Below are 27,622 nucleotides of genomic sequence, written 5' to 3'. Positions count from 1 at the left end.
ATGGATCATTTTCAGGCTGGCAAGATGTAATGAGTGGAGTGCCACAGGGATCAGTGATGGGACCTCAACTATTTCCAATTTATATCAATGACTTGGATGAAGGGACCAAATGTATGGGTGCTAAATTTGCTGATGACCCAAAGATAGGAAGGAAAATAAGTTGTGAAGTGGACATAAGGAGTTTGCTAAGCAACATAGATAGGTTAAGTGAGTGGGCAAAAATTTGATAGATGGAGTATAATCTGGAGAAAATGTGGACTTGTCCACTTATGCAGGGAAAATAGAATAACCGCATATTATTAAAATGGAGAGAGAGTGCAGAACTCTGAGGTACAAAGGAACTGGGTGTCCTGGTACATGAATCACAAAATGTTAATATACAGGTACAGCAAGTGATTAGGAAGGCAAATGGAATGTTGTTGTTTATTGCAAGAGGAATGGAATATAAAATTAGGAATGTTGTGCAAAGCATTGGTAAGACCATGGGCAGGATTTTTACCTTGTCGGGCAGGTGGGCCTGGGAGCAGTCACGAAGCCACCCGCGATCAGGCCCCGACCTCGATTCCATGCTGGCTGGCCAATTAACGGCCAGCTAGTGTGAATCACGCACTGCAACGCTGAGCGTTCCCAGGGTGGGGGTAGGAGGAGGGCAAGCACAGAAGTTCGCACATGCGTGCTGGTGCGGGTGAGCGCACTGAAAGCTCCCTGAAGGCACTGGGCTGCCTCCGGAAGCTGAAGATTTTTAAAAACACAAATAAAGAATTTTAAAATGTTAAAAACATGCCACCTCATGTGACTTTACATGTTAGAATCAAGATTCAAACATTTTAATTGTATTTTTAATTCCTATTGGAAACCTCATCCCGCCTGTGGATGAGGTTTCATAAGAAATAGAAAGGCCAAATTTCCATTTAATTATTCATTTAATGGCCTTAATAGGCCTGTTAATTGTCGGCGGGCGCGTTGCTGACTCCCGCATATGGTCGCCAACTGAATTATCGCGTGAGTGTGCGATGACGTCAGGACGCTCGCCCAACGTCATCACACGTCATTTTACGCTCAAGTGGGTCGGGCACACGCCCACCCGCTCAGCTAAAGATTCTGGCCCATATCTAGAGTACTGTGTACAGTTCTGGTCTCCTTTAAGAAAGGATATAAATGAGTTAGAAGCAGCTCAGAGAAGGTTCACTCGACTGATACCTGGGATGGGGGGTGTTATCTTATGAGGAAAGGTTGAACAGGCTAGGCCTGTATCCACTGGATTTCAGAAGAATGAGACGTGATCTCATTGAAACATATAAGATCCTGAGGGGACTTGACAGGGTGGATGCTGAAAGAGTGTTTCCCCTTGTAGGAGAGACTGGAACTAGGGAACACAATTTACAAATAAAAGACAGAGATGAGAAGAAATTTTTTCTCTAAGGGTGGCGAATCTTTGGATCTCTCCTCCCCAGAGAGCAGTGGAGGCATTGAATATTTTTAAGGCGTTGGTAGATAGGTTCTTAACTAACAAGGGAGTCAAAGGTTATTGGGGCAGGCAGAATGTGGAGTTGAGGCCACAATCAGATCAGCCAGGAACTTATTAAATGGCAGAGTAGGCTTGAGGGGCCGAATGACCTACTCCTGCTCTTAATTCGTGTATTCATACTTAAATACAGAAATCTTAGTAATATTCTGCACTGACACCGTTATGTGTAGTTACTAGTTTTAAAACTAAACAAGCTCAAACATAACTTAACCATTTTGTGACATCAAAAACGTTACTTGTGTTAGCAAAATACAAAGTTTACATAAGACAAAGGAGCAGAAGTAGGCCATTCAGCCCATCGAGTCTGCTCCGCCATTCAATGAGATCATGTCTGATCTGACAATCCTCAACTCCACTTTTCTGCCTTTTCCCCATAACCCTTGATTCTCTTACTGATTAAAAATCTATCCGTCTCAGCCTTGAATATACTTAATGAGACAGCCTCTACAGCCGTCTATGGTAAAGAATTCCACAGGTTGACTCTGAGAGAAGAAATTCCTCCTCATCACTGTTTTATGGGGCGCCCCCTTACTCTGAGATTATGCCTTCTGGTCCTGGGCTCTCCCACAAGAAGAAATATCCTCTGAGCATCTACCCTGTCAAGCCCCCTAAGAATCTTATGGGCAGGACTTTTCCCCGCGTTGGGGGCAAAGTTGAAGGGTGGGCGCGCACAGGTGCGTTTCCGATCGGCGCCCCTAATTGGGGGCATGGCGCCATTTTACGTGGGCGGGTCAATTAAGGCCCACCCAGCGTGACGTCCACATGGAAGCGCTATGTGCTCCCTGTGCGGGAGGGTGGGGGAATCCCAAAATCAAGAGTGTGCTCTTTCACGCATGCACATGAAAGAGCGCACTCATCTCCCTGAGGCTAAGTGGAGCCTCAGGGAGATCGTCCCTAAATGTAAAAAAGCTAAGAATAGAAAAATAAAATTTCCCTAACATGTCCCCTCATGTGACAATGTCACATGAGTTGGGACATATTCATAATTTTTACAAAAACTTTATTAAAATTTTTAAAAACCGACATGAAACCTCATCCCGCCCATGGATGAGGCTTCATGCTTTTTTAAATTCCTGCCGGGGCTCCTGGCCTACCCGCCAATCTTAAGGTTGGATGGACATCCAACTAATTAGTTTAATTATTCTGTCAATGGCCTCAATTGGCCATTGACAGGTCGGCGGGCGCGCAGCTGATTTTGCCCCACCCCCTGCTCGCCGACAGGAAAATCCTGCCCTACATATGTTTCAATAAGGTTACCTCTCATTCTTCTAAACTCCAATGAGTTCAGGCCCAACCTACTCAACCTCTCCTCATAAGAAAATCCCTCCACACCCGGAATCAATCTCGTGAACTTTCTCTGGACTGCCTCCAATGCCAGTATGTCTTTCTTCAGGTAAGGGGGCCAAAACTGTTCACAGTATTCTAGGCGTGGTCTAACTAGTGCCTTGTATAGTTTTAGCAAGACTTTCCTATTTTTATACTCCATTCCCTTTGAAATAAAGGCCAACATTCCACTTGCCTTACCTACTACCTGTTGAACTTGTATGTTAGCTTTTTGGGATTCATGCACGGGGAACCCCAAATCCCTCTGTGCTGCAGCTTTCTGCAGTCTTTCTCCATTTAAATAATATTCTGCTCCTCTGTTCTTCCTGCCAAAGTGCATAACCTCACACTTTCCCACATTATTTTCCATCTGCCACGTTTTTGCCCACCCACTTAACCTGTCTATATTCTTCTGTAGACTCTTTGTGTCATCCAGCCTACTTTTCTGTCATCTGAAAACTTGGCAATAGTACATTAATTTCCCTCATCCAAGCCATTAATATATATTGTAAATAATTGTGGCCCTGGCACCTGCTGTGGCAGTCCACTAGTTACAGGTTGCCATCATGAAAATGCCCCCCTGTATCCCAACTCTCTGTCTTCCATTAGTTAGCCACTCCTTTATCCATGCTAATCTACTACCCTCAACACCGTGGGCTCTTAACTTATTAAGTAGCCTCATGTGTGGTGCCGTATCGAACGTCTTTTGGAAATCCAAATATATTACATCTAATGGTTCCCCTTTATCTATCCTGCTTGTTACGTCCTCAAAGAATTCTACTAAATTTTATCAGGTATGATTTCCCCTTCATGAAGCCATGCTGACTCTGCTTGATTATATTATGCATTTCTAAATGCTCTGCTATTACATCCTTTATAATAGACTCCAACATTTTCCCAATGACAGATGTTAAGCTAGCTGGCCTATAGTTATCTGTTTTTTGACTCCCTCCCTTTTTGAATAAGGGAGTTACGTTGGCAGTTTTCCAATCCTCTGGGACTTTTCCAGAATCTAAGGGCAGAATTTTCCCCTCGGCGATTTGGGGGTGGGGCCAGCTCGCCGACGGGAAAATGATGCCGGATGATGTCAGGAGGAATCCCTGGTGTCATCCCAGTCCCTTTAAATTTTTAGGAAGGCGGGCGGACAGCGAAATCAGCAGTCCGCCCGCTGACCTGTCAATGGCCAATTGAGGCCATTGACAGACTCATTAAGATAATTAAAGAACTGCCCATCCAAGCTTAAGGCTGGCGGGCAGGCCAGGAGCCCCAGTGGGCTCCTGATAATACATGAAACCTCATCCACTGGCGGGATGAAGTTTCATGTCCGTTTTTCAAACATTTAGTAAATTTTATGTGTTTATTATTAACATGTCTCATCTCGTGTGACATTGTCACATGAGGGGGGCATGTTAATAATTTCAATATTTATCTATTTTTAGACTTTACTTACCTGTCATGAATCTCCCTGAGACAGGACTTTACCTCAGGGAGCAGTATGCTCTTTCGCGCACATGCGCGAAAAAGCGCACTTTGACAGATGAGGATTCCCTCCCCCACCCGCACAGGAGGCGCAAAGCGCTTCCTGTCAGGCAGGCCGCTGGGCGCTCAAAATGGTGGCGGGCCCCGTTTCGATGGCAGGGGTCAGCTGTCCGCCCGCCACCGAGCCGGTGGGGCCCGCACGCCATCCAAGGGCAAAATTCTGCCCTAAGGATTCTTGAAAGATTGCTACCAGTGCATCCACCATCTCTGCAGCTATTTCCTTTAATATCCTGGATGTAACCCATCAGGTCCAGGCGACTTATCGGCCTTTAGCCCCATTAGTTTCCCTACTTTTTCTCTAGTGATAGTTATTGTATTTATTTCCATACCCTCTTTTGCCCCATGATTATTTAGTATTTTTGGTATGCTATTTGTGTCTTCTACCGTGAAGACTGATGCAAAGTATTTATTCAACTCCTCTGCCATTTCCTGGTTCCCCATTATTATTTCCCCAGCCTCATTCTCTAAGGGGCCTATATTGACTTTGGCCTCTCTCTTCCTTTTTATATATTTAAAGTAGATTTTACTGTCCGTTTTTATATTACTTGCTAGTTTACCCTCAAAGTTTATTTTCTCCCTCTTCATTATTATTTTGGTCATCTTCTGTTGGTTTTTAAAACTTTCCCAATCCTCTGGCTTACTACTAATCTTTGACACATTGTGGGCTGAATTTTCGCCCCGTTGGGGGGGAAGTTGATGGGCAGGCGCGTACAGGCACGCTTCCGATCGATACCCCCAATCGGAAGCATGTCGCCATTTTACGTTGGTTGGCCAATTAAGACCTGCCCAGCGTGACGTTCACACAGAAGTGCTATGTGTTCCCTGTGCAGGCGTGGGGCAATCCCAAAATCGAGAGTGTGATCTTTCGCGCATGCGCATAAAAGAGCGCACTCATCTCCCTGAGGCTAAGTGCTGCCTCAGGGAGATCGGCTGTACATGTAAAAAAGATAAAAATAGAAAAACAAAATTTCCCTTACATGTCCCCTCATGTGACAATGTCACATGAGTTGGGACATGTCCATAATTTTTACAAAATCTTTGTTAAAATTTTTTAAATCCTACATGAAACCTCATCCCGCCCGTGGATGAGGTTTCATGTTTTTCTACTTCCTACCGGGGCTCCTGGCCTGCCCACCAACCTTAAGGTTGAACGGGCAGGTCCTTTAATTACTTAATTAACCCTGTCAACAGCCTCAATTGGCTATTGACAGGTTGGCGGGCACGCAGCTGATTTCGCTGCGCTCCCGCCTTCCTGAAAATTTAAAATCGGGCGCAGTGACGTCCTCCCGATGTCACCGCGCGTCATTTTATGCGTCGGCAAGCGGGCCCCACCCCCGCTCGCCGACACGTAAAATTCTGCCCTGTATGTTTTTTCTTTCACTTTGATACTATCCTTAACTTCCTTGGTTAACCATGGCTGGTTTATCACCTTCCTGCAATCTTTCTTCCTCACTGGGATATATCTTTGTTATGAGTCAGGAACTATTTTCTTAAATACCTGCCATTGTTCATCAACCGTCTTTTCTGCTGAAGTCCTTTCCCAGTCCACTGCAGCCAACTCTGCCCTCATTCCTTTGTAATTACCCTTATTTAAGTTTAGCACAGTTGTTTCCGAACTAAGTTTCTCACTCTCAAACTGAATGCTAAATTCCGCCACGTTATGGTCACTGTTTCCCAGCGGATGTTTTACTCTGAGATCATTCATTAAACCTACCTCATTACACATTACCAGGTCCAAAATAGCCTGATCCCTGGTTGGATCCACAACATATTGTTCTAGGAAACTGTGAACACTATGAATTCTTGCTCGTGGCTATCTCTGCCAATTTGATTTTCCCAATCTACTTGGAGATTAATGTCAGCCGTGATTAATATACTGCCTTTTTTACATGCCCTCATTATTTCCTGATTTATTCTCTGTCTGACAGCGTAACAACTGTTAGGGGGCCTATAGACTACTCCCATCAGTGTCTTCTCCCCCTTGTTATTTCTTACCTCCACCCATATGAATTCCACATCTTCTGATCCAAGATCATTTTTTGCTATCGTATTTATCCCATCTCGTACTAACAAAGCTACCCCACCACCCTTTCCTTCCAGCCTATCTTTTCAAAAATTCACATACCCCTGAATATTTAGTTCCCAGCTTTGATCTCCTTGTAACCATGTCTCCGTAATGGCTATAAGAAGATCATACCCATTAACCTCTATTTGTGCTGTTAATTCATTTATTTTGTTCCGAATACTACGTGCATTTAACATCTTTTCAACATCTTTTCCCCCTTTGACCCTATTTGCTGCCTATTTTTTATATTTGTACACTGTGTCCCTTCCTGTCACACTCTGGGTATCATTACCTAAGTAGCTGCCCTGAAATGCCGCCATATCCTTTTGTTTTGTAAGCCTACTTATTCCCTCTCCAGAACCCTCCCCCCTCTATTTAGTTTAAAGCCCTCTCCACAGCCCTTGTTATTCGATTTGCTAGGACACTGGTCCCAGCATGGTTCAATTAAAATGTAACCAGTTTATTTTAATTTAGTATTTTAATTAATTGAAAGCGCTATAATTTAATCATATAGTTTATGAAAAGGATCAATGCCAACAATGAAATAATGTAATGCATTATCCTCAGTGTTATCAATTATTCTGCAAGGATTCTGATTTTTTATACTTTATGATAAGCATAAGTTTTTGGCAGCACAAAATTATGTTTGTAAACCCATACGTAAAATGTTACATTCGTATTTATGTTGTGGGCACATTATTTACGCATCAATAGCTTTGTAATGCCTATCAGCAGTATTTCAAAAGGACTTTTAACATTACTTGCCAGAGTCATGCCTGCAACTACATACTTCTACCATGAGATGGAGCTTCACATGCTCCAGAAGCTATAGATCCCAAGTATCATTAATGCACTCTAAAGCAAATTTCTTTTGTCCTGAATTTCCACTGACAAATACCAAGAATGAACTACAAATATTATTAATGTCTATTTTTGAGAAATATCCGGTCACATTTAAAATGATCTTACTGCACTCTCAACTTCCAATTGAATACACACAATTCCCTGGAAGCTCTGAAACCAGGTTGAAGTGCCATCATGGCCCACTTGTTCATGGCCGCTTAGAACATAGCAAATAAACAGGTTACATGAATGGTTGAATTCAGACAGAGGGAGTCCAAATAGCCCTAATGTACTCCTAATTTTTAATTGTAAAACTACGAGTCGATGTTGCCAGAAACACTTATTGTTCACTCTCTATAATTACATCTACACAATCTGGCTGATATCAGCTCATTATCTTGGTTGGCTGGAAATTTGAGAGGAAACCTAGAACGTACCTAAAATTTTTAACATCCACCATAGAAGAGTTCCTTTATCATTTAATTTCCATTGATCCCTACCCTTTCTTTAAACTATTCTTTTAATTGCCTTAATTTTTTTAATTGAGCTCTCAATTCACAATTGATGAGGCTATTCAAATATGCATATGTACATACATATATGAATATACAATCAAATATATATTTTATGAAGGCAATATCCACTTACATCTACCAGCACACATGTTTTATGAGAGTGTACGTCCTCATACATTGGGCTGGATTCTGTGGTCAACAGAAAAGCAATGGTGCTTGCTTCTGACCTCAAATGAAGCCTGCCTACAAAGGTCTAATGATCTCTGTGGCCTGGATTTCACCTTTCCCAATGTCAGTTTGAATCTGGTGCCAAGTCAAGGGAATCTCCAAGCATCCAGCAGCAGCAATGTCATCAAGCAGGGTAAGCAGTCAATCACACTGAAGCATTCTCACAGACAGCAAACCAGGAAGTAAAAGCCATTGAATCCCTTCACTTATAATATTAAATTTTACAGACAGTGAAATAAATGATTGAGACATACACATAGGATTAAGATAAAAGCCAAAATATCATGAACGAACTTTTAAAAAATGATTTAACTTTTTTTTTTAATCATAATTGAGAAATTAGAGATTCAGCAAATATAAAATTACTCTTTCAGAAAGTACTCCTTCAGTGCACCTTAAAAACCCAGTTGTACCTCATTCAACAAGGTGCAACACTTGCAAGGGTTTTCCCCAGGAAGACTAATAACATAACAGTGAAAGTTCCTGTTAGTTCAATGATTTCTAATGGATTGCATTCTGGGCAGACCTCATTATTACACCCTCCAGAGACATGTTGAATCACTGGCAGCAACTTCGGGATCTCTACATTTATCTGCAGATATGTGAACTCCAGAAGTTGCTACCAGTCTCAGAGAACTAATCTCAGCAAACGCTGGTGGCTTTGTCACCTGTACTACCACAAAATCCTGGCCAATGTTTATGAAGTCATTGCACATTAGGATTGCACACTGACTATAGAACAAAAGTGTCATGACATCAGGTTAGCAGCTTGGTTGGCCCTGCAGCTAACTGGAATTGGGAACAGTGGCAAGCGGCCCTGAATACCAATGGTCATGTTGATGGGAGTTGATGCTCCTCAGGGTTAGTGACTTGAGTTGCTGAGTTGAGGGAATAGTTTGTGCTGAGCGAGTATCAATAACATGCCCAGGCTTCCTGGTGTTTCTCTAACTTCAGGTGGAGATTAGACTCCATGGACTGGATTTTCATGACTGACTCGGGAATCGCACGTCGGGCCATTTGCATCCCCAAGTTCTTATTCAATGCACGCTCGTGTACTATTTTCAGAGTTCAGAACTGGGGGCAGGTTCGTGTCATGACCACAATCTCCAGCACCAATGCTTGATGCACATGTGGGACCGGAAACCATTGGGCGCTGAAGCAGGTGCATCCAAACCCGAGCCCGATAAGAGGCACACCTATGGCGCCATAATAGATCCTCTAACTAGCAACAGCCTTTGGACAGCAAGATACAGAGGACAGTGGAAATGGAGCTGACATTTGACATATGAATACTTACTATCATTGCTCATGTGATTGGTCGCTGAAACTTTGTTGACCTCTGAGAGTTGGCCCATTATGAGCATTCCCTTAATGGCCTTAACCTTTGCAGGACTCATCGCTGTACCCATCTGATGCCTCTGAATTACTAACTTGAGCACTCTGCTACACCAGCCTTTTACTGCTTTCACCTGCAAGTGTCTGCACTCTAGCAAATCAACATGCAACAGCGTGCAACACAGCTCTGTAAGTGGACACAGCAGCCCAGCTCAGTCACTGCACCCCTCACTCAAACCCCAAATCTTCTGCCCCTCAACTTCCCTCTGCCTGCAACCTCAGCAGAGGAGGCAACACATTGAGAAATCCATGCTTAGATCCAGCCTTACCTCATACCAAGACATGTATGTCCCTCAGGATCTCTGGCTCTTTACAAGAATGCCTGACACTTTTCCAGTGGTTTCACAATGCTGAAACCACCGAGGCTGTGCGTGGAAAAAGTATCACTGATATGTCAGACAGTAGAGCACCATCCCCTCACTGGCATTCCACCCTGCAAAGCTATTGAAGCAACACACACAGACAACACATATACTGATCAATGTACCACTTTTTCTCCTATGCCAGGATGGATGATGTAGACAGCAGCCAGGAGCCCAGGGACATGCCGACATTAAGGTTCTCGGATCACGATTGGGCATCCTGGCCGAGGAAATGTACCCCAGGAGGGATGTCCTCTTACCACCAGGCTACAAGCCTCTCCCACTGCCACCATAGGGCAGGGCAGCAGATTGCAGAGGTGGTGAACGCTGCGGATGAACTTCACAGAAGTTGGGTCCACTGCCAGAAACACTTCAGTGACTTGCTGTGTTCAGGAAGGTTGAGTGAGACTTCCCTACTCAGTGCCACCCCTTGAATTGTTGCATGCAACATGCCAAGCATCTTTTGGGCACAAGGCACACGTCACTCCTCACATTGGATGGGTGTGTGCCCAGTCACTGATGCAACAGCCAATATTAATGTCTAAGAATGTCAAAGAGGAGATGATGTTACAGACTAGATGGAGGTGTCATCGATCTCTATAAAGCTCGGATCTGTCTCATCACCATTTCTCTCTTGTCCTTTCAGAAGAAGAGGGTGCACAATGCCCAAGAGGTAATCAGAACAGGAGGGTAGGACCCCATTGCTGCAAGGCATTCAACCTATGGAGGAGAGGGCCACGTAGATAGCCAGGATGCCATCAACTGTGCATGTGGGTGACAGCGAATTCCCCCTTCAGTTGCACAGGAGGTGCTATTCTCGGGAATACTATGGTGATGATTGTCTTGGTGGAAGATCCTGCAGCAAGGCACATTTTGGGTAGGAGTGGGGGTGTTGGAGAGTGGAATGGTGCCAGGGAAGCTGAGACTGACTGCAGGCTGAATTGCAGTCTGGGTGCAATGTGGAAAGCAGGTCCTTGAGGATTGAATAAGTTCTCCATGAATTCACCTCGGAAGTCTCTTGTGTTCCTTTCACATGTGCGAGTGGTGTGATCCCACCTCCTAGGTGACAAGTAGCACCTTGGATACCATGAGAAGGGAACTGTGTCCAAGGAAGCACCATCACACCAAATGAGCTCACCAGGCACCAGCCCAGAGACTTGCACATTGGTGGATACATGCACAGATTTAAATTCAGATACACTGAATGAGGAGCACAACTCTAGTTTACAGGAGGAGGTGGCAGAGGCATCTGGGGGCTGTCCTCTTCGGAGGAAGAACAGTCACAGTGATGTTCCACAGGGCAGTGAGATGGAGTCTCAGTTTGGAGCTCAGTATTTAGACCTGAAGCAGCAAATGTGTGGCTAACCAGCAGAGTTCTCTGAAGCATTGAGAGCTCATGCTCCCCAAATGGAGGAGCTTCTGGCAGTGATGAGCTCGACCTGTCTTGGGTTCTCGAGCGCAGGGGTTCCACTCATGGAAGAATGGCCAACCTCATGGAGAGCTACATGCAGCAGCACCAGGAGTACATGCATGAGCAGCAAGATATCCTGTGCAGGGTACGTAGCTCTGTATCATATGAATCTACAGAGGAGGGTCAGACTTCTCTGCACCATGAGGAAATCTCAGCATCTTCAGCTTCTTTGGCCCCTCTGTCAGCAGGGGGCACATTTGTGAGGCGGGACCAAACAGTGATGGCTGGCCCTGCAGAGATGTAGGCAGTCCAGTCACTGGAAAGGCCCCAGTGGATTCCCGCACGACAAGGCCGACAGCCACGGTCCTCACAGATGTATAGCCGAAAACGTGGGCAGCCTGCCTCCACTTCCTCTGAGGCAACACTATGTAGGAATGTCCGAATGCAAAGGACACAGCATTGGTTAGATCACTAAAAGGGTCACTGTGATTTGTAGGGCATAGAGGTATAAAAGAAAACTTTTGGAAGCATTTGTACATTAATCCAAATTGTTTTATGCAAGTATCTGCGTCCTATTTACATTTTGTATAATAACTGTTAACTACTATATACAGAGAGGTAATCACGTTCTCACCAAGACCCATGCAGCCAGTCAGCCTTCTAAATGTGTTAACTGTATTGGGAAAGATGTTGGCTTATTTGCTATTCCTGTAAAGGCTTGGGTCTCAACCAGTGCAGGCACGTGCTCTGTCAACATCTCATCAGGGATACTTCAGATGAAGCACTGTTGAATGAGGAAGTCCCTCGCGACAATAACGGCATTCATGGACTCCTCAGCATGTCTCCTGGCCTGTCCTACGGCACATCTTTGTCCTCAACACTGGCTCAACCTCCTTGGCTTCAGAATCTCTTCAGCCTTCTTCTCCAGCTTCTCCCTCCTCCTTATCCTCTTCCTGAGGAAAGGGGGCCTTCCTCATCCTATCCCACCTTGAGCACCACATCCCTCTACTGCAGCTTACCACTGCTATCCTCAAAACCTGGCCTTGTGAGTATTGGAGAGTACCCCCAGAGCGGTCAAGGCATCTGAATCTCATCTTTAGCAGGGCTTTGGCCTGCTCAATGAATGTCCTTATTTGGAAATGGCTGTGATTGTATCACCGCTGGATGTCTGCCTCAGGATGTCTGAGTGGTGTTAGAAGCCATCTCCTCAGAGGGTAGCCCTTGTCTCCTAATATCCACCCGTGGAGTTAGGCAGGGTGGGTGAGGTGGAACAATTGATGTGGTCTTGACCTGTGCATTATAAATGAGTTGTGGCTAGAAAACAGGCTCAGACGTGCAGGAAGATCTTGCAATGGATGCAAAACAGCTGCATATTTGAAGAATGCTGGACCTTTCTATTCACAAATCTGTCTGAGTTCTCTATCGGGCACTGATGGCAGCATGAGTGCAGTCAATGATGCCCTAGACCTGGGGGAAGCTGGCTATGAAGATGAATCCAGTTGCTCTCTGAATTTGAGAGGCTGCAATGGTCTTCAAAGTTATGAAGGCAGCCATCCTGAAGAAGAGGGCATCAGTCACAGTATGGATGCACTGGTGAGCAGCTGACTGGGAGATCCCGCAGAGGTCTGCAGCAGAGCCCTGGAAGGAGCCGGAGGCAAAGTTGTTGAGAACTACAGTGACCTTCAGCACACACACAAGGCATATTGGTGTGTCATCATGATGAAGGGCACAGATGTTGGTGACTATTTCCCCTTGGAGATACAAAGTCTCCTCCGCCAAGTGTGGTCTGTCACCTCCGGGTAGGTGAGCCAATTCCTGTATATATGGGTATTCCCTGGTCCTTCTTCTCCTCCTTCATGCTGCCTGAAGTGCTTGTGTCTGCCATTGCCTGTGGACCCTGCCTTGTGCCACATGAGGGTGCTGCTGCTGCTGCATCTGGACTTGTAGCATTTCCAGGTGTGCTGGAGCTGCACCCCGTCCACTGGCAGACTTGTACTTAAATGGAAGATTGATGGGTGCTCTCTGCAAGGACTAATTCCCTCTTGGTGGCAGACTGGTGGCCAGTCTTTGGGTGCTCAGGGACTTCACATCTTCCTTTGCCACTACCCCACACCCTGGTGCAGATTCAGGAACTCTCCTAGCACTTTCTCAGTTGAAGTATTCAAAAAATATCCTTACTTGTAGCAAATAGAAAACTTTCCCAAACTAGTAAACAGCCTCTCGTTATGTTCACGACCTAAGCAATCTGACGTGATTCACACACTCTTCAGCAACCTCCCTGCCTTGATGAAAGTAGCAATGGGTCTCGCAACTGCATTTCATGCTGGCCTTTAAAATGGCAATCCCATTGTCACTTTAAGAGATTGTCAGGTCACCATGTTTCCCATGCCAGACAAAATGGCGTCTAGTGTGAATTGGAGGATAATTTCATAACTATAGCCCCCCATTTCCATTTTCAGCTGTTCGAGTGGCCAGCCCCCTCTGTCATGATTAGTTTTTGCACTTTTCATAAGTTACAAATTCTTTTCCTCTGTTACAAGCCAATCTTACTTCATGTCTCATTTTGACAATCTTCTATTGCTTCCCCTTTATATTTTCTAATTTCAGCTTGATTTTTCCTTTGTACTATTAGCTTTAGATTTGTCCAGTGCTTTTTTTAATAAGTCTAATTTTGATTTGAATTTGACTCCTTATCCAATAGACTCTAGCTTTTGCTACATCACCTTACTTCTTGAGGGAATAGATGTAGATAGTCCAATAAGTCATCCCTTGATTGAACATTTTCTATTGTTGGGGCATTGTCATATTTGCCAATTTATCTTTCCACTTTATCAGGGCAAGTTTACTTCCTAGCTCATTAAAATTGGTCTTTTTCTCTACCCAATACAGTACCTTTATCTCTGATTGTTCCCTCCTTTTCATTTTAAATATTAGGTCTAATTATGTTATGATCATTGTTTCCTAGATGTTCTCCTCGCCTTGCGTTTCTTCCTTGTCCTATCTCATTTCCTAGAATTAGATCTGACACTAATGGCATTTAGTGCTCCTTCCGGAGGCGATGTCAGAGGTGGGAGGAGGGCCATGTGATCGGGTTGGAGGGTACGGTATGGGGAGCACTCCACCTCCCCACCCCACCCCCAACGCCCCAATTAAATCTGGGGTGGGAAGGATTGTGGGCAGCCTTCCCACCCGGTCGCCAACTGAGGCCCTGAAGTGGACAATTAATGTCCACTCAAGGCCCTCTTCCTGCTAGTGGCAGGCGGGGGACTAGCCATGCGGTAAGACTAATAAGCATACCTGACTACGGGGGTATGTGAAGGGGAGTTGGTTGTCCCTTGTTCGAAGGCCCTCAGGGCCTGATCGAGAAACCTGGCATTGGGAAGGGGGGTCCCCATTTTGAGTCACTTCCCATCCTCTCCCCCCCCTCACCAGCAAAACTCTCCCCACAACCCCACTGCACCTTCACTTACCTTTCTCTATATATACACGTACGAACATGCATACTAATTTGGTGCAGGAGTAAGCCACTAGGCCCTTTGAGCCTGCTCCGCCATTCAATAAAATCATGGCTGATCTGATTTTAACCTCAACTCCACATTCCTGCCTACTCCTGATAACCATTGCTTATCAAGAATCTATCTACCTCTGCCTTTAAAATATTCAAAGATTCTGCCTCTACTGACTTTTGAAGAAGAGAGTTCCAAAGACTTACGACCCTCTGAGAGAAAAAAATTTCTCCTCATCTGTCTTAAATTCTAGATTCTCTCACAAGAGGAAACATCCTTTGCACATCCACCCCCTCAAGACCCCTCAGGATTTTAATGTTTCAATCAAATCAGCTCTTACTCTTACTCTCCAGCGGATACAAGCCTAACCTTTCCTCATAAGACAGCCTGCCCATTCCAAGTATTAGTCCAGTAAACCTTCTCTGAACTGCTTCCAATGCATTTAAATCCTTCCTTAAATAAGGAGACCAATGCTGTACATAGTACTCCAGATGTGGTCTCACCAATGCCCTGTATTACTGAAGCATAACCTCTGTACTCTTGCTTGGACAATTTCGCATTTTCCCACATTGTATTCCATTTTCCAGGTCCTTGCCCAGTCACCTAACCTATTATATCCTTTCGAAGCCTCCTTATATCTTCTTCACAACTTACTTTCCTATCCATCTTTGTGTCATCAGCAAATTTTGCAATCATACCTTCGGCTGGTTCATCCAAGTCATTTATATAAATTGTAAAAAGTTGAGGTCCCAACACTGATCCCTGAGGCACACTACTTGTTACATCTTGCCAAACAGAAAAATGACCCATGTATGCCAACTCGCTGTTTCCTGTTAGCTAGTCAATCTTCTATCCAAGCCAATATGTTACACCCTACACCATGAGCTTTTGTTTTCCAAAATAACCTTTGATGTAGCACCTTATCATCTTCTGCAGGGATCCCATGATGAATCTTGGTGAAAGCCTCATGGTATTACTGGCAGCAGCCACTACTCCCAGTGACGTTTCTTGGGGCAGGGTTTCTCGCCATACTGAGGGAAGTGTAGCAATTCAATGTCCACCTTGAGGCTGGGAGCCCCAGTGGTAGGGTTCCCGCTGCCAATTGGGGACTTAGTTCCCAGAGATTGGGACAAAGGAGTGTTGCCTGTTTTGGTAGCGGATGTCAGGCCCCCACCACCCTCATTAAATTCTGCCCTATGAGACAAAAGTTGAATAACACCTCTATGCCCAGTCAGAGATATATCTTAAACAAAAACAGAATTACCTGGAAAAACTCAGCAAGTCTGGCAGCATCGGCGGAGAAGAAATCAGTTAACGTTTCAAGCCTTCATATATCTTAGGTCATTTCACTCAGTTCACCAGTTATTGTATCACTGTACCATAGTTCATTTGGTCTTGTGGAACTCTTTGGCCCATCATGCACTTCTACATATATTAGTCACTATTATCAACAGAATTAGTGAAGTACTGTGTCTTTTTAATTATTATTTTTGTACCTAAGGGAGGGATAATTAGTTATATTTTCTGTAAGTTGGCAAGTTGCAACATTTTCACTCGTCTGCTTATCTGTTTTTTTTTTAATAAGCCTCTTCTGGAATTTATAAACAAAACTGCATTCTGATAGCAAGTTTGTCTAATTTACCACTTTCAGAAGGTCAGGAAAGCACAGGTGGCTGGGGATATCCACAGTTAACCTGCAATTTGGGGACTAAATAAATGTTGTTTTCCTCAACATAAACTCCCGAACCCCCGCCCCCAACACCCTCTATGGAATAGCATTGCTACATTCAGCACCTTTTCCCCTAAGCAGCTTAAGTGAAATCGTGAGTTTTCCATATGTGGTATCAAAGGAGTAAATTCTTTTGCATCACTCCATGACATTACATTCCAGCGCAAAACATGTTGCACCATGTAGGCCACTTTCAAGCAGTTCAAACCATAAACATAATTTTTTTCTCTCAAAAATATGTACTAGCAGCTGAAACAGCTGGTCAAGGCATGCTTCCTGAATTACAGTTTTCAGTCTAATTTCATTGATGATGGAGACAATTTCCCACACATTTGATATACATTCACAATAAATATTCAAAAAATGATACCAACAAGGCACTTACCAAGGCTCAATTTCACAACATCATTTAATGTTGTTATGCTTCCGCCTTGATCATGATAAGATCCGCCAAATACATAGATATCCTGTATTTAACAATATTATTACTGTAATTTAAAACATTTTTAACAAAGTAGCTAAATACACAGAAAAGCACAATACAGCACAACTTTAAAGCTACCTTATCATGGTGTGATGTGAAGGTATGGCATCCCCTGCCAGATGGTCCTTCACCTTTGACCTCACATTGGCTCCAAGTCAATGATACTGGAATAATAAAATGACATTTATTCACTAAGGAATGCAAATAAATTATTGTACATCAGATGCTACAGAAACAGAAATTTACAGTCCAGGTGGCTATTCAGCCTATCATGTCCATGTGAGCTCTTTCATAGAGATCACAAGATAATTATAATAATTATGGAACACCATCTAGCCCATTTTAGTTTGTTCATCCAGAATGAACCCAAAGGCCTATTACAGCATCCAATTGGTTCTTAAATGGTGTCAGTTTTTTCACTTCTATGGCCAGGATATTTCGGATGGCAGGGTTTCCTAGCTCACCACCCGCCGAGTCAGAGACAAACTCATCCCTGCCAATACTGGCTGCCTGCAGCCATTGGCTGGAGTTGGGGCTTCCGTCCCTTCAATGGGAGGAATTTCCACCTCAGAGAGCTGCCAGCCAATTTGATTGGCTGGCAGCTCTCTACTCCCAGTTGCACCAGAAGCTGCACTGGACAGGACTGGACTACAAGTAATCCCCAGAGCCTAAATCCCAGAGTCTAGAACTAGATAAGTGTGGGGGTCTCAGGGCTGGGAGGAAAGGTGAGGCCCGGTAAGGGTGAAGGTGTTGGGCAGAGGTGGGTGGGGGTCTTGCTGGAGAGGCTGGGGGAGCATGGGGAAGCGAAGGGAGCACCCACAGAAAGTAGAACTTGTGGGTGGGGGGGGGGGGGGGGGGGGCACCTGATGTTGAAAGGGGGCTCTTGCTGGAGGCCCCCCTTCCTGCCCGACGCCCAAACAAGGTGACTTTCTGGGCTACCCTCTGCAGCTGAACTCTTGCCAGCCTCAAAATTGAGGCCGGACAGGAAATGGCCCTTAAGTGGTCATTAATTGCCTAGGCCTCACCTGTCGTACCGTAAAATTGCGGAGAGGTCAGGACGGGTGGTGGAAAAGCCATCTGAGGAATTGTATGGCCACTGCCCCTCTCCTCCCCCCACCCCCACCCTGCACCACACACTTGCAAACCACCGGCGAGGGAGCATAAAATTCTGCCCTATGATTCTATCTTAAAGACTTTTACATGGACTGAATTTTTGCCTCAGAGATGGGAAAGGGGAGTCGGGACTGTTTTCAAGTCTTGAACCTACCCCAACTGGGGGACAGTCACACTTTGGGATCTTGTCTAGGGCCCCTTCTTAATTGGCATAGAGACAAGTTCCCTGTCCAACTAATGGTAGTAAGCAGGCTCTTCGAGCTGAAGGCCCAATCGGAGGCCTTTCAGGTTAAGCGGAGCAGCAGCCTGTCGTGAATTGCATGTAACTGAGAAGGCACTTCAATGTGAATGTGACCTCTCACTAAGTGTTTTTAAACATTCAAATATAAAATAGAAAAGCAGGCGGGTCACCACTGTATGGGGAAGCAGGGAGGATGATAGTGTTTGGGTGGATGCGGAATCCCTCCACAGGACAGCTTTTGGCTGCACCCACACACGAGGCAGGAAGGGAGGGCCTGCCTGGAGCATTGGCGACCTGGTCGGCCACTGAGTGCCTGCCTCCAGGCAGTTAAACTGCCCCATTGCGTCAGATATCTGGAGGCCAACTGGAAAATCCGAGTCAGGCGGCTTTAACAGCCCTTAACAAGGCTCTAAATCTTAATGAGCTTAATTGGCTGCCCACCACATGGGGGCAGGCAGCCTGCCTCCCCTAAAATGGCTGGCTAAGGAATGGGAGCAGGAATTCGGTATGCCGGCTGGTACCATTTCTATTTTCAGCCCATTTCACAAGAACACAAGAAATAGGAGCAGGAGTATACCATATGGCCCATCGAGCTCGCTCTGCCATTCAGTACGATCATGGCTGGTCTTGGGCTCCAACTCCACTTTCCCGCCTACTCCCAATACCCTGGTACGAGCACACTCAAGTCTCTTTGAACATAAAAAATTATAAGTATCACATCTTTTAAAAAGTATTCAGCTTTTCTATTCTTTCAACCAAAGTGAATAACTTCACATTTCCCTGCATTATACTTCATCTGCTATCTTGTTGCCCACTCACTTAACCTGTCTATATCTCTTTGCAGCCTCTGTGTCTTTTCCTCCCCACAGTTCACCTTCCACCTAGCTTGTTATCGTCAGCTAACTTACGTGCATTACTCTCTGTCTCTTCACCTAAGTTATTAATATAGATTGTAAATAGCTGAGGCCCCAGCACTGATCCTTGCAGCACTCCAGTTTTCACTACCTGTTAACTTGAAAAGCCCCGTTTATGCCCACTCTCTGCTTTCTATCCATTAACCAATCCTCGATTCTTGCTAATATATTACCCCCAACTCCATGAGCCCTTATCTTACCTATTTACCTTTTGTATGGCACCTTATCAAAAGCTTTCTGGAAATCCAGGTATACTACATGTACTGGGTCTTTCTTGCTGAGTTTTTGTTTTTCAATGGAATATATTTTTGTTGAACATTTTGAATTGTTTCTTTAAATGTTTTCCCCTTTTCAATTACCTCCACACCTTTTAGTATATTTATCCAATTAGCCTTAACCAGTTCTCCCCTCATACCTATGTAATTGGCTTTGTTTAAGATTCTTGTTTGTGATTGGAGTATATCACTTTCAAACTTAACATGGAATTCTGGTATTATGATCACTATTTCCCAGTGGATCTTTTACTATGAAATTACTAATTAACCCTGCTTCGTTACACAATTCTCGATCTAAGATAGCTTTATCCCTAGTCAGTTCTACAACACATTGTTCCAAGAAACTGTTACAAAAAAATTCTACAAACTTGTCTTCTAGACCACTCTTGCTTATTTAATTGTCCCAGTCTATATGAAGATTACATTGCCTTTGTTACAGGCTCCAATGATTTATTGTTTAATGCTCTGAACAATGGTATAAGTAATATTAAGAGGCCTATAAATAACTCCCAACGGTGTTTTCTGACTCTTGCTATTCTTAATTTCCACCCATACTGATTCAATTTCATGATCTTCTGAGGCCAGATCCTTTCTCACTAATGTCCTTATTTCATCCTTTACAATCAGGGTACCCCTTCTCCTTTGCCATACTCTGTCTTTCTGAAAAATTGTGTACCCTGTAATATTTATTTTCAAACTTTGATCACTTGTAATCATGACTCTGTAATGGCAATTAGATCTAAATGTATTTGTGCTACTAGTTCATCTATCTTTTTTCAGATTCTTCGTGCATTCAGATAAAGAACATTTAATTTATTTTTTTACTTCTATTCCCTGCAATGACCTTATTCACTGATGTATAATTTTTGTTAAACTCTCTGTCCCTTCCTGTCCCTCTCTGTTTGTCTTTACTAACATCTCGATACCTGATGCCTTGACCTTTCTCTTGGATTTCTAAATCTCCCTTCACCCGAACCCTCCCGCCTCTTCTTCCCATGTTAGTTTAAAGCCCTGTCCACAGCCCTAATTATATGACTGACCAGGATACTGGTCCCAGCCCGGTTCAAGTGGAGCCCATCCCAATGGAATAGCTTACTTTTCCCTGAGTACTAATGCCAGTGCCCCATCTTCCCACACCACTTCTTGAGCCATGCATTTAATTCTCTAATATGTTTTACCCTACAATAATAGGGTAATAGTAGCTCAGGTAACAATTCATAGATAATTACCTTTGATGTTCTGAGTTTTAATTTGGACCCTAACTCTTCAAATTCTCTGAGCAAAACATCATTCCTGCTACAACCTATGTCACTGGTTCCCACATGGACCACCACAGCTGGATCTTCCGCCTCCCACTCCAAAGTCCTCTCCAGTCACCAGCATATGTCTGTAACCCTGGCACCGGGCAGGCAACACAACCTTCAGAGTTCCTGGTTGCAGCTGCAGAGAACAGTATCTATCCTCTTGACTATACTGTCTCCTATCACTACCAGATTCCTCTTCGCTCCCCACAATGAAAGGCATCCTACACCAATGTGCCATGACCAGTCTACTCATCCATCTCATTGTCCTTCACCTCATCCACACAGGGCAGCAAGCACCTCGTACCTGTTGGATAAAGTCAGGGGCTGAGGCTCCTCCATCACTGTATGTTGATTCCCTGTATCTGCCTGACTCGCAGTCACACCCTACTGTCCCTGACCATTGATAAACTCAAGTTCTGCCTAACCTAAGGGGTGTGACTGCCTGCTGGAACAAAGTGTCCAGGTAACAACCACTCCTTGATGCCCAGCAATGTCTGTAACTTACACTCCAACTTAGCAACTCTGAGCCGAAGTTACACAAGGTGCAGACCCATTCTGCAGATACGGTTGTCCGGGATTGCAGTGCATGCCACAGATTTCCACATTGCTGCAGTCACAGCACACCACCAGCCCTGCCATTTTTGTCCAACCTTATTTATTTAATTAGTCAATTAATTAATAATTTACACAGCTAAACTAAATAGAAAGCTGTACTCTCTTAGTTTGGAGACAAAGGGAGAAAACTCACCAACTACTGCAGGGTGAAAAAAAGTAGGAGAAGGAACTCCTCTTACATCCCTGTGCACCAAATTCCCAGCCACATACTCTGGCCTGAATTTTCGAGCCATCAGGAAAGTGCGATTGGCGGGACTGGAAGGGGATGTGAAATCTGCTTCCACCCGCGATCGGCTCCCGACAACAATTATATAGGTGGCGGGTGGGAAGATGGCGGGCACCAGAATGATTGCAGCTGCGTGCTGGTTTAAAAGGAGTTCCCTGAAGGCTGCTTTACATGGAGGAACTGTGTCAGAGGGCTGTTGTAATCTTTAAAGGGGTAGACAACTGTGGTGAGAGACTGTGCAAGGAAATGTGGCTGAGACACTAGCAATGTCTTCTGGACCCGGAAGCCATGACAAACATGGTGGAAATGGCTGAAGCCAATTAGCCCCCCACTTTTCAGATGACTGCCTGCAGGTTCTAGTGGAGGCTAAGAGTGACCATCAGGAGATATTGCTGCTGCAAGGCAGAAAGAGGAGGCCTCCACACTTAATGAAGAAGGCATGGACAGAGGGGGCATCGCTGGTCAGCGGCCATGATGTAGTCTGAAGGACCTGGTTCCCTGGCAGGAAAAGGGTTAATGATCTGCAATCTGCCAGGATGAGTATTGAGTCCCCATGTAACCATGGACAGATGTGTTTGTGTGTGCTTGCACTTGTTGGGGTTCCTGGTGTAAAGCCCCAACCTTAATTTGGCGCATCTTCCTGTGTCCTTAAAGACTGCCTGTGCGTAGACAGGATCGCAGGCATGTATGGAAGGGTGAAGTCCCGCAACATGATGGGCACATAAACCTGCGACTTTGGCAGGGGTAAGGAATGTTCTGGCATGTAGAGGGGGGACTAATGAAAGCACTATTGTCCTCACATGAGAAAAGGAGTCACAATGCCCAGGAGCGAGGATAAACTGGTGGTGTTGTCCCTAATCTGGATGTGCTAACTCCAGTGGAGGAGTAGACCATGGAGATGGCATGTGAACATGGATCGAGGTCCACTGGTCACGGAGAGGCAGGGGTTTCGGAGGAGGGTAAGAGTCCAGTGGACATCAAAGAAATTGGGGGAGGGTATGAAAGATGTAGGGTAGCGACTGTAAGACTTACAGGTGAAATACACGAATCCCTTATGTTCGTTCATTCAGAAGTCTTTGGTTAGCCAGATCTCCAATCTGAGAAGCTACCAGAATGCGTGTACTCCGAATCATTAATGCTGCTGGAGACTTACATATGTTTTCCCTCCCTCAGATGGAACATCCTCCAGACCGCAGAATGACCCAGAAGATCCTCCCTTGACATCGGAGGATGATGTCCAGCCGGATGCAACCACGTTATATCCTCTCTCTGCAGCATGTACCAATGCAGATACAGACATCAGTGGGAATGTGCATTCTGGAATAGATGGTAGTGCACAATGGGGAAGGCACGTCACACTTACTTGAGCAGCTGGCTGAGGCAGAGAGCCCCCAGGGCGTCGACAATCGGAGGATTGCTGGAGACCAGGACAATGCTGAGCCTGAGGCAGGTGATGAGCCACTGGAATCGTCTATGAGGCGTAAAATGCTGAATCTCCAGCAGGATTCATGTGAAGATCTGGCAGAGATCCCTGAGGATCTGCGTGTCATGGTACTGGAGGAGTCCATGCAAAGCATGAGCACTGCATTAACGCACAGCTCTGAATGCACAGCCTCCTCCATAGAGAGAGTGGCAACTCTCATGGAGTGGCAGCTCCAGGAACTCAATCAGGGGCTTATGAGGTTGTGTTCAGACCTGCGGTCCCAAACACTGGCATTGACCTCAACAAGTTACTGCCTCTTGGTCCTGAGGGCAGACTCTATTACGGTGCCTGCAGGCAATTGGCCACCTTTCCCTTTTTGCCCTCTCCTCCTCATCTGAGGTCCCTCCAGTAGAGTACACAATACCCATGTCAAACATTATGCTTGCAGAGGTTTGACCTAAAATATGAAGGGGCCTGTCTGCAGAAAGCCCCTGCAAAGATTTAAATCTCCTAAAGCTATGTAAATGAAAAAAATGAATAAGAAAATGAACACACACTCACAACTCAATTTAATACTCCTACCTCCTCACCTTTCCATTCCTTCTGGGCCTTTTATCCCTCCCTGAACCTAAAATGATTAAAAAACGTTAAGCCCGCCTGCCCAATTAGCCCATGTGTCAAGCATAAAATTGCACGGGCCTCTCAAAATCAGGATCAATTGCACTTCTAATGGTCTTAATTGGCCCTTTAGTTGCCGGTGGGCATGCTTCCAATATTCTTGCGTGCCCACCAACCGAAATATCGCGAGGAGGCCACGATGATGTCAGGAAGCTCTTCTGACATCATCACGCACCATTTCGTACTGCATAGTGACTGCCACACACCCACACAAGTGTAAAATTCTGGCCTGTGTCTATGTCTCACTCCAGCGTAGTCTCCGCTCCGTGCATCCCCTTACTCCATCCACCTCCATTCCTGGCAGGGCACAAAAATGCTGGCCAATGTGTCTATTAATCTGTGTGTTAAGAAAGACTTCCTGCTTCCTGATTCGGTTATCTACTCAAATTGGTGTCATTCCCAGGGATCTGTACAGGGGTCCCAGCTTTTCACAAAATTTCTAAATGACTCGGATGAAGGAATAGGGAGCCATATATCTGAGTTTGCTTATAACACTAAATTAGGTGGTGCGGTAAATAGTGTTGATGGGAGCAGAAATTTGCAAAGGGTCATTGATGGACAGGACAGATGGATTTCAATGCAGGAAAATGTAAAGTCATCCACTTAGATATAAGAAAATAGTTCTGAGTATTTTCTAAATAGTGAGAAAATGTCAAGGAGCATAGAGATTTAGGGGTCTTAGTAGAGAAATCACTAAAAACGGGTGAACAGATAGAAAACATAATTAAAAAGGACAATGGAGTATTGGCCTTGATTTTAAGCGGGCTGGAAGTTATGTTACAGCAGTACAGAACTCTGGTTAGACACTGTCTGGAGTACTGCAGACAATTCTGCATGGCATACCTCAGGAAGGATATATACTGGAGGGGGTTGCAGTGTACATTCTACATTTATATCAGAGCTAAAAGTATTAAGTTATGAGGACAGTGTGCATGGCCTAGGCTTGTATTCCATTGAATATAGATCTGTCCGCTTTTAGAAATCTAGATACACTATATTGTAAGGCTTTCCACAATCCAATTGGGAGGTTGCTTCTTCAAAAAAAAATGAGGTTGGTCGAACAGAATTTTCCATTTCTGAATCCACATTGACTGCTCTTTACTAGGTTATTATATGGCAGATCTCACACCAAAGCTACAGCCATTTTCTTCAAGATTACACCAGATAATAGATGCCATAGATCTATATTTTGTGATTGTAACGATGGTGAAACTGTCAATGTTTGCTGTCATTACAGTTGTGGAAGTGACAGCAGCTTCTGGTGTCTGTACATGTACAATTAAAAACAGAAATCTAAAGGTTGCTGTCCATGTTTCTCTGTTTCTCCACAGGGTGTGTTGTTGAAGACCCTGCAGATGGGAATCTTTAGAAATCACTTGAATTGACATGAACTTCCACTTATACACAATTCGCCTCAATGTAAAAACCCTTGAAAAAGTTATGCCTTGTTGAGTGAAATATATCTGAGCTTTTAATGGTGTACTAAGTTCAAAATTTCTGATAACTTCTATGACCTTGAAAAACTAATTTTATATTTATGGAATATCAAGTTTCTAGATTATGATTTTTAAAATTCCATAGATTTTTAAAATAATTTTAAAAATAAGTTTGTTTTTGATATTTCAGCTTCTACCTTATTCCCTGATGTATGTCCCAAACTTTATTTCACACCCTGTAAAATTAATAGTTGAAGGATATTCTTAAAAGTTGTGTTCTACTTTCTAATCAATGGTTTGCTAGACATGCAAATTCTTCAATGTGATTGGTTGCCTAGCCTGTTTGATGACATCACTGTTGCTGGGTCCCAGACATCACCTTGAACTGACACTGGAATCAAAGTGTCAGGCAAGAGAAAATATATGCCACAGAGATTGTTAGATTTTTGTAGGAAGTTTTCTTCAAAGTTAGCGGTGAAGCAAAATCCAATATTTTAATGTGAGAGTAATAGATCTGTATAGACTTCTGACCTATGTCTAATTTGTTGCCCTTTTTGAAAATAGGTACAACAATCTACTGGTCCTGCTCACTTCCTGTAATTCTGTATCTTCTGTTCTGATGTAAGGTCATCAACCTTAAGTTAACATTAAGTAGGCCCATAACTACCGATCTTCAGGCGTTGTACTCGGGGCCAGGGGAGTACCCCAAAGATGTGCTGGGGACACCCCATCAGAAGTCCCCAAGCAGGAATTGCACAGCAATTTCCCAGGAAATTCAAGCTTCCATTGGGCAATTGCCCTGCAATTGGAACCATCTGAAAGTACAATTTAAATCGCAAACGTCAGATGGTTCTGGCTGTGTTATAGTTACCCACAGAAAGCTAGAAGAATTAAAACCACTTCTAACTCCTGGGTAACTGTAGTACTGACCCATCCACCCCAACCCCCATGGGAATCCCCTCACCCTCCATGGGATCCCCCGACTATCCCCTCAACCCCCCACACGGGACCCCCCGACTATCCCCTCAACCCCCCAACCCAGGTACCCCCACACCACCCCCCAGGCCCCCTACGGGACTCCTCCCACCACCCCCCCTAACCACCGACTACCCTCTCCACCCACCCCGACTACGCCCACAACCCTCTGAATACAACCCCAGCCCCTGACTACCCCCAACCCACGATTACCCTCACTGACCACGCCCTGACCACCTGACCCCCCCCCACTGATCCCACTGACCACCCCCACCACTGACCACCCCACCCACTCCCCATTGACCACACCCCCCAATGACCATACCCCCTGACCCCCATATCCCCCAACCTATCACCCTCTGACCCGCCCTCCCCTCACATCCTACCCTCTTACCTTCTACACTTAACTTCTCCCTGGTGTCTTAAAATGATGGGCCTTTAAACCTAGTGCCGTAAAAAAGGCGTGTCTTCCTTACCTTCAACTCAGCTGCCCTCAACCCAAGGCTTTGGGAAACTGCTGCACTTCACCTTTCTCACCCGGCCCAAGTCAAGACGGTCTAGCAAGAAAGGTGTGGCTTCATTTCAGGTTAAGTAGCTAGGAGTGGAGTGGCAATCCAACTACTCCATGGAAGTTATGGCTCTTGGTGTATTTCTCTTTCTAAAGATGGTGCCTGACCTGCTGAGTATTCCCAGCATTTTCTGTTATCTTCAGCTGCTTCATTAATGACCTTCCATTCCATCATGAAGTCAGAAGTGGGGATGTTCTCTGATGATTGCACAGTGCCATTCGCAGCTCCTTAGATAATGAAACAGTCTTGCAATAAGATTGAGACAACATTTCAGGCTTGGGATGTGTGGCAAGTAATATTCACATGGATCAAGTATCAGGCAATGATCAGCTTCAACAAGAGAGAGTCTAACCACATCCCCTTGCCATTCAATGGTATTACCATCATCAAATCCCTCACCATCAACATTCCAGGGCCATCACTGACCAAAATCTTAACTGGACCAGCCACATACTGTGCCTACAACACTAGGCCACAGGCTGGGCATTTGGTGATGAATGACTCACCTCCAGACCCCCCATAACATTTCCACCATCAACAAGGCGCAAGTCAGGAATGTGTTGGGATACTCTCCACTTGCCAGAATGAGTGCAGCTCCAACAACACTCAAGAAGCTTAAAAGCATCCAGAACAAAGCAGCCCCCTTATTTGGTACCCCATCACAATCTTAAACATTCACTTCCTCCACCACTGGCACACTGTGGCTGCAGCATGTATCAGTGTATCATTGACAAGATGCCCTGCAGCAACTTCCAAAATTTCTTCAACAGCATCTTCCAAATCCACATGTTCTACTGCCTAGAAGGACAAGGACATCAGGCACACGGAAACACCATGGCCTGCAAGTTTCTCTCTGAGTCATGCAGCATTCTAAATTGGAAATGTTCTTTCATTGTTGCGAGATCAGAATTCTGGAACAACACTG

General features: G+C 44.8%; 1 protein-coding gene across 1 annotated transcript in view; it reads right to left on the bottom strand.

Moving 5' to 3' along the window:
- The window catches only part of LOC144691353 (uncharacterized), a 190,679-nt gene that overhangs the window by 89,383 nt on the left and 73,674 nt on the right, over nucleotides 1–27,622 (bottom strand). The window contains exons 10-11 of the mRNA XM_078559370.1: nucleotides 17,007–17,092; nucleotides 16,830–16,911 (exon numbers count right to left, since the gene is read on the bottom strand). Coding sequence (XP_078415496.1) covers nucleotides 16,830–16,911; nucleotides 17,007–17,092 — 168 coding nt within the window. The remainder of the gene's footprint in view (nucleotides 1–16,829; nucleotides 16,912–17,006; nucleotides 17,093–27,622) is intronic.

Source organism: Cetorhinus maximus, chromosome 2, assembly GCF_964194155.1.
Source record: "Cetorhinus maximus chromosome 2, sCetMax3.hap1.1, whole genome shotgun sequence".
Lineage (NCBI taxonomy): Eukaryota > Metazoa > Chordata > Chondrichthyes > Lamniformes > Cetorhinidae > Cetorhinus > Cetorhinus maximus.
The sequence above is the reverse complement of the archived record's forward strand: the minus strand, read 5'-3'. Positions and strand labels throughout refer to the sequence as shown.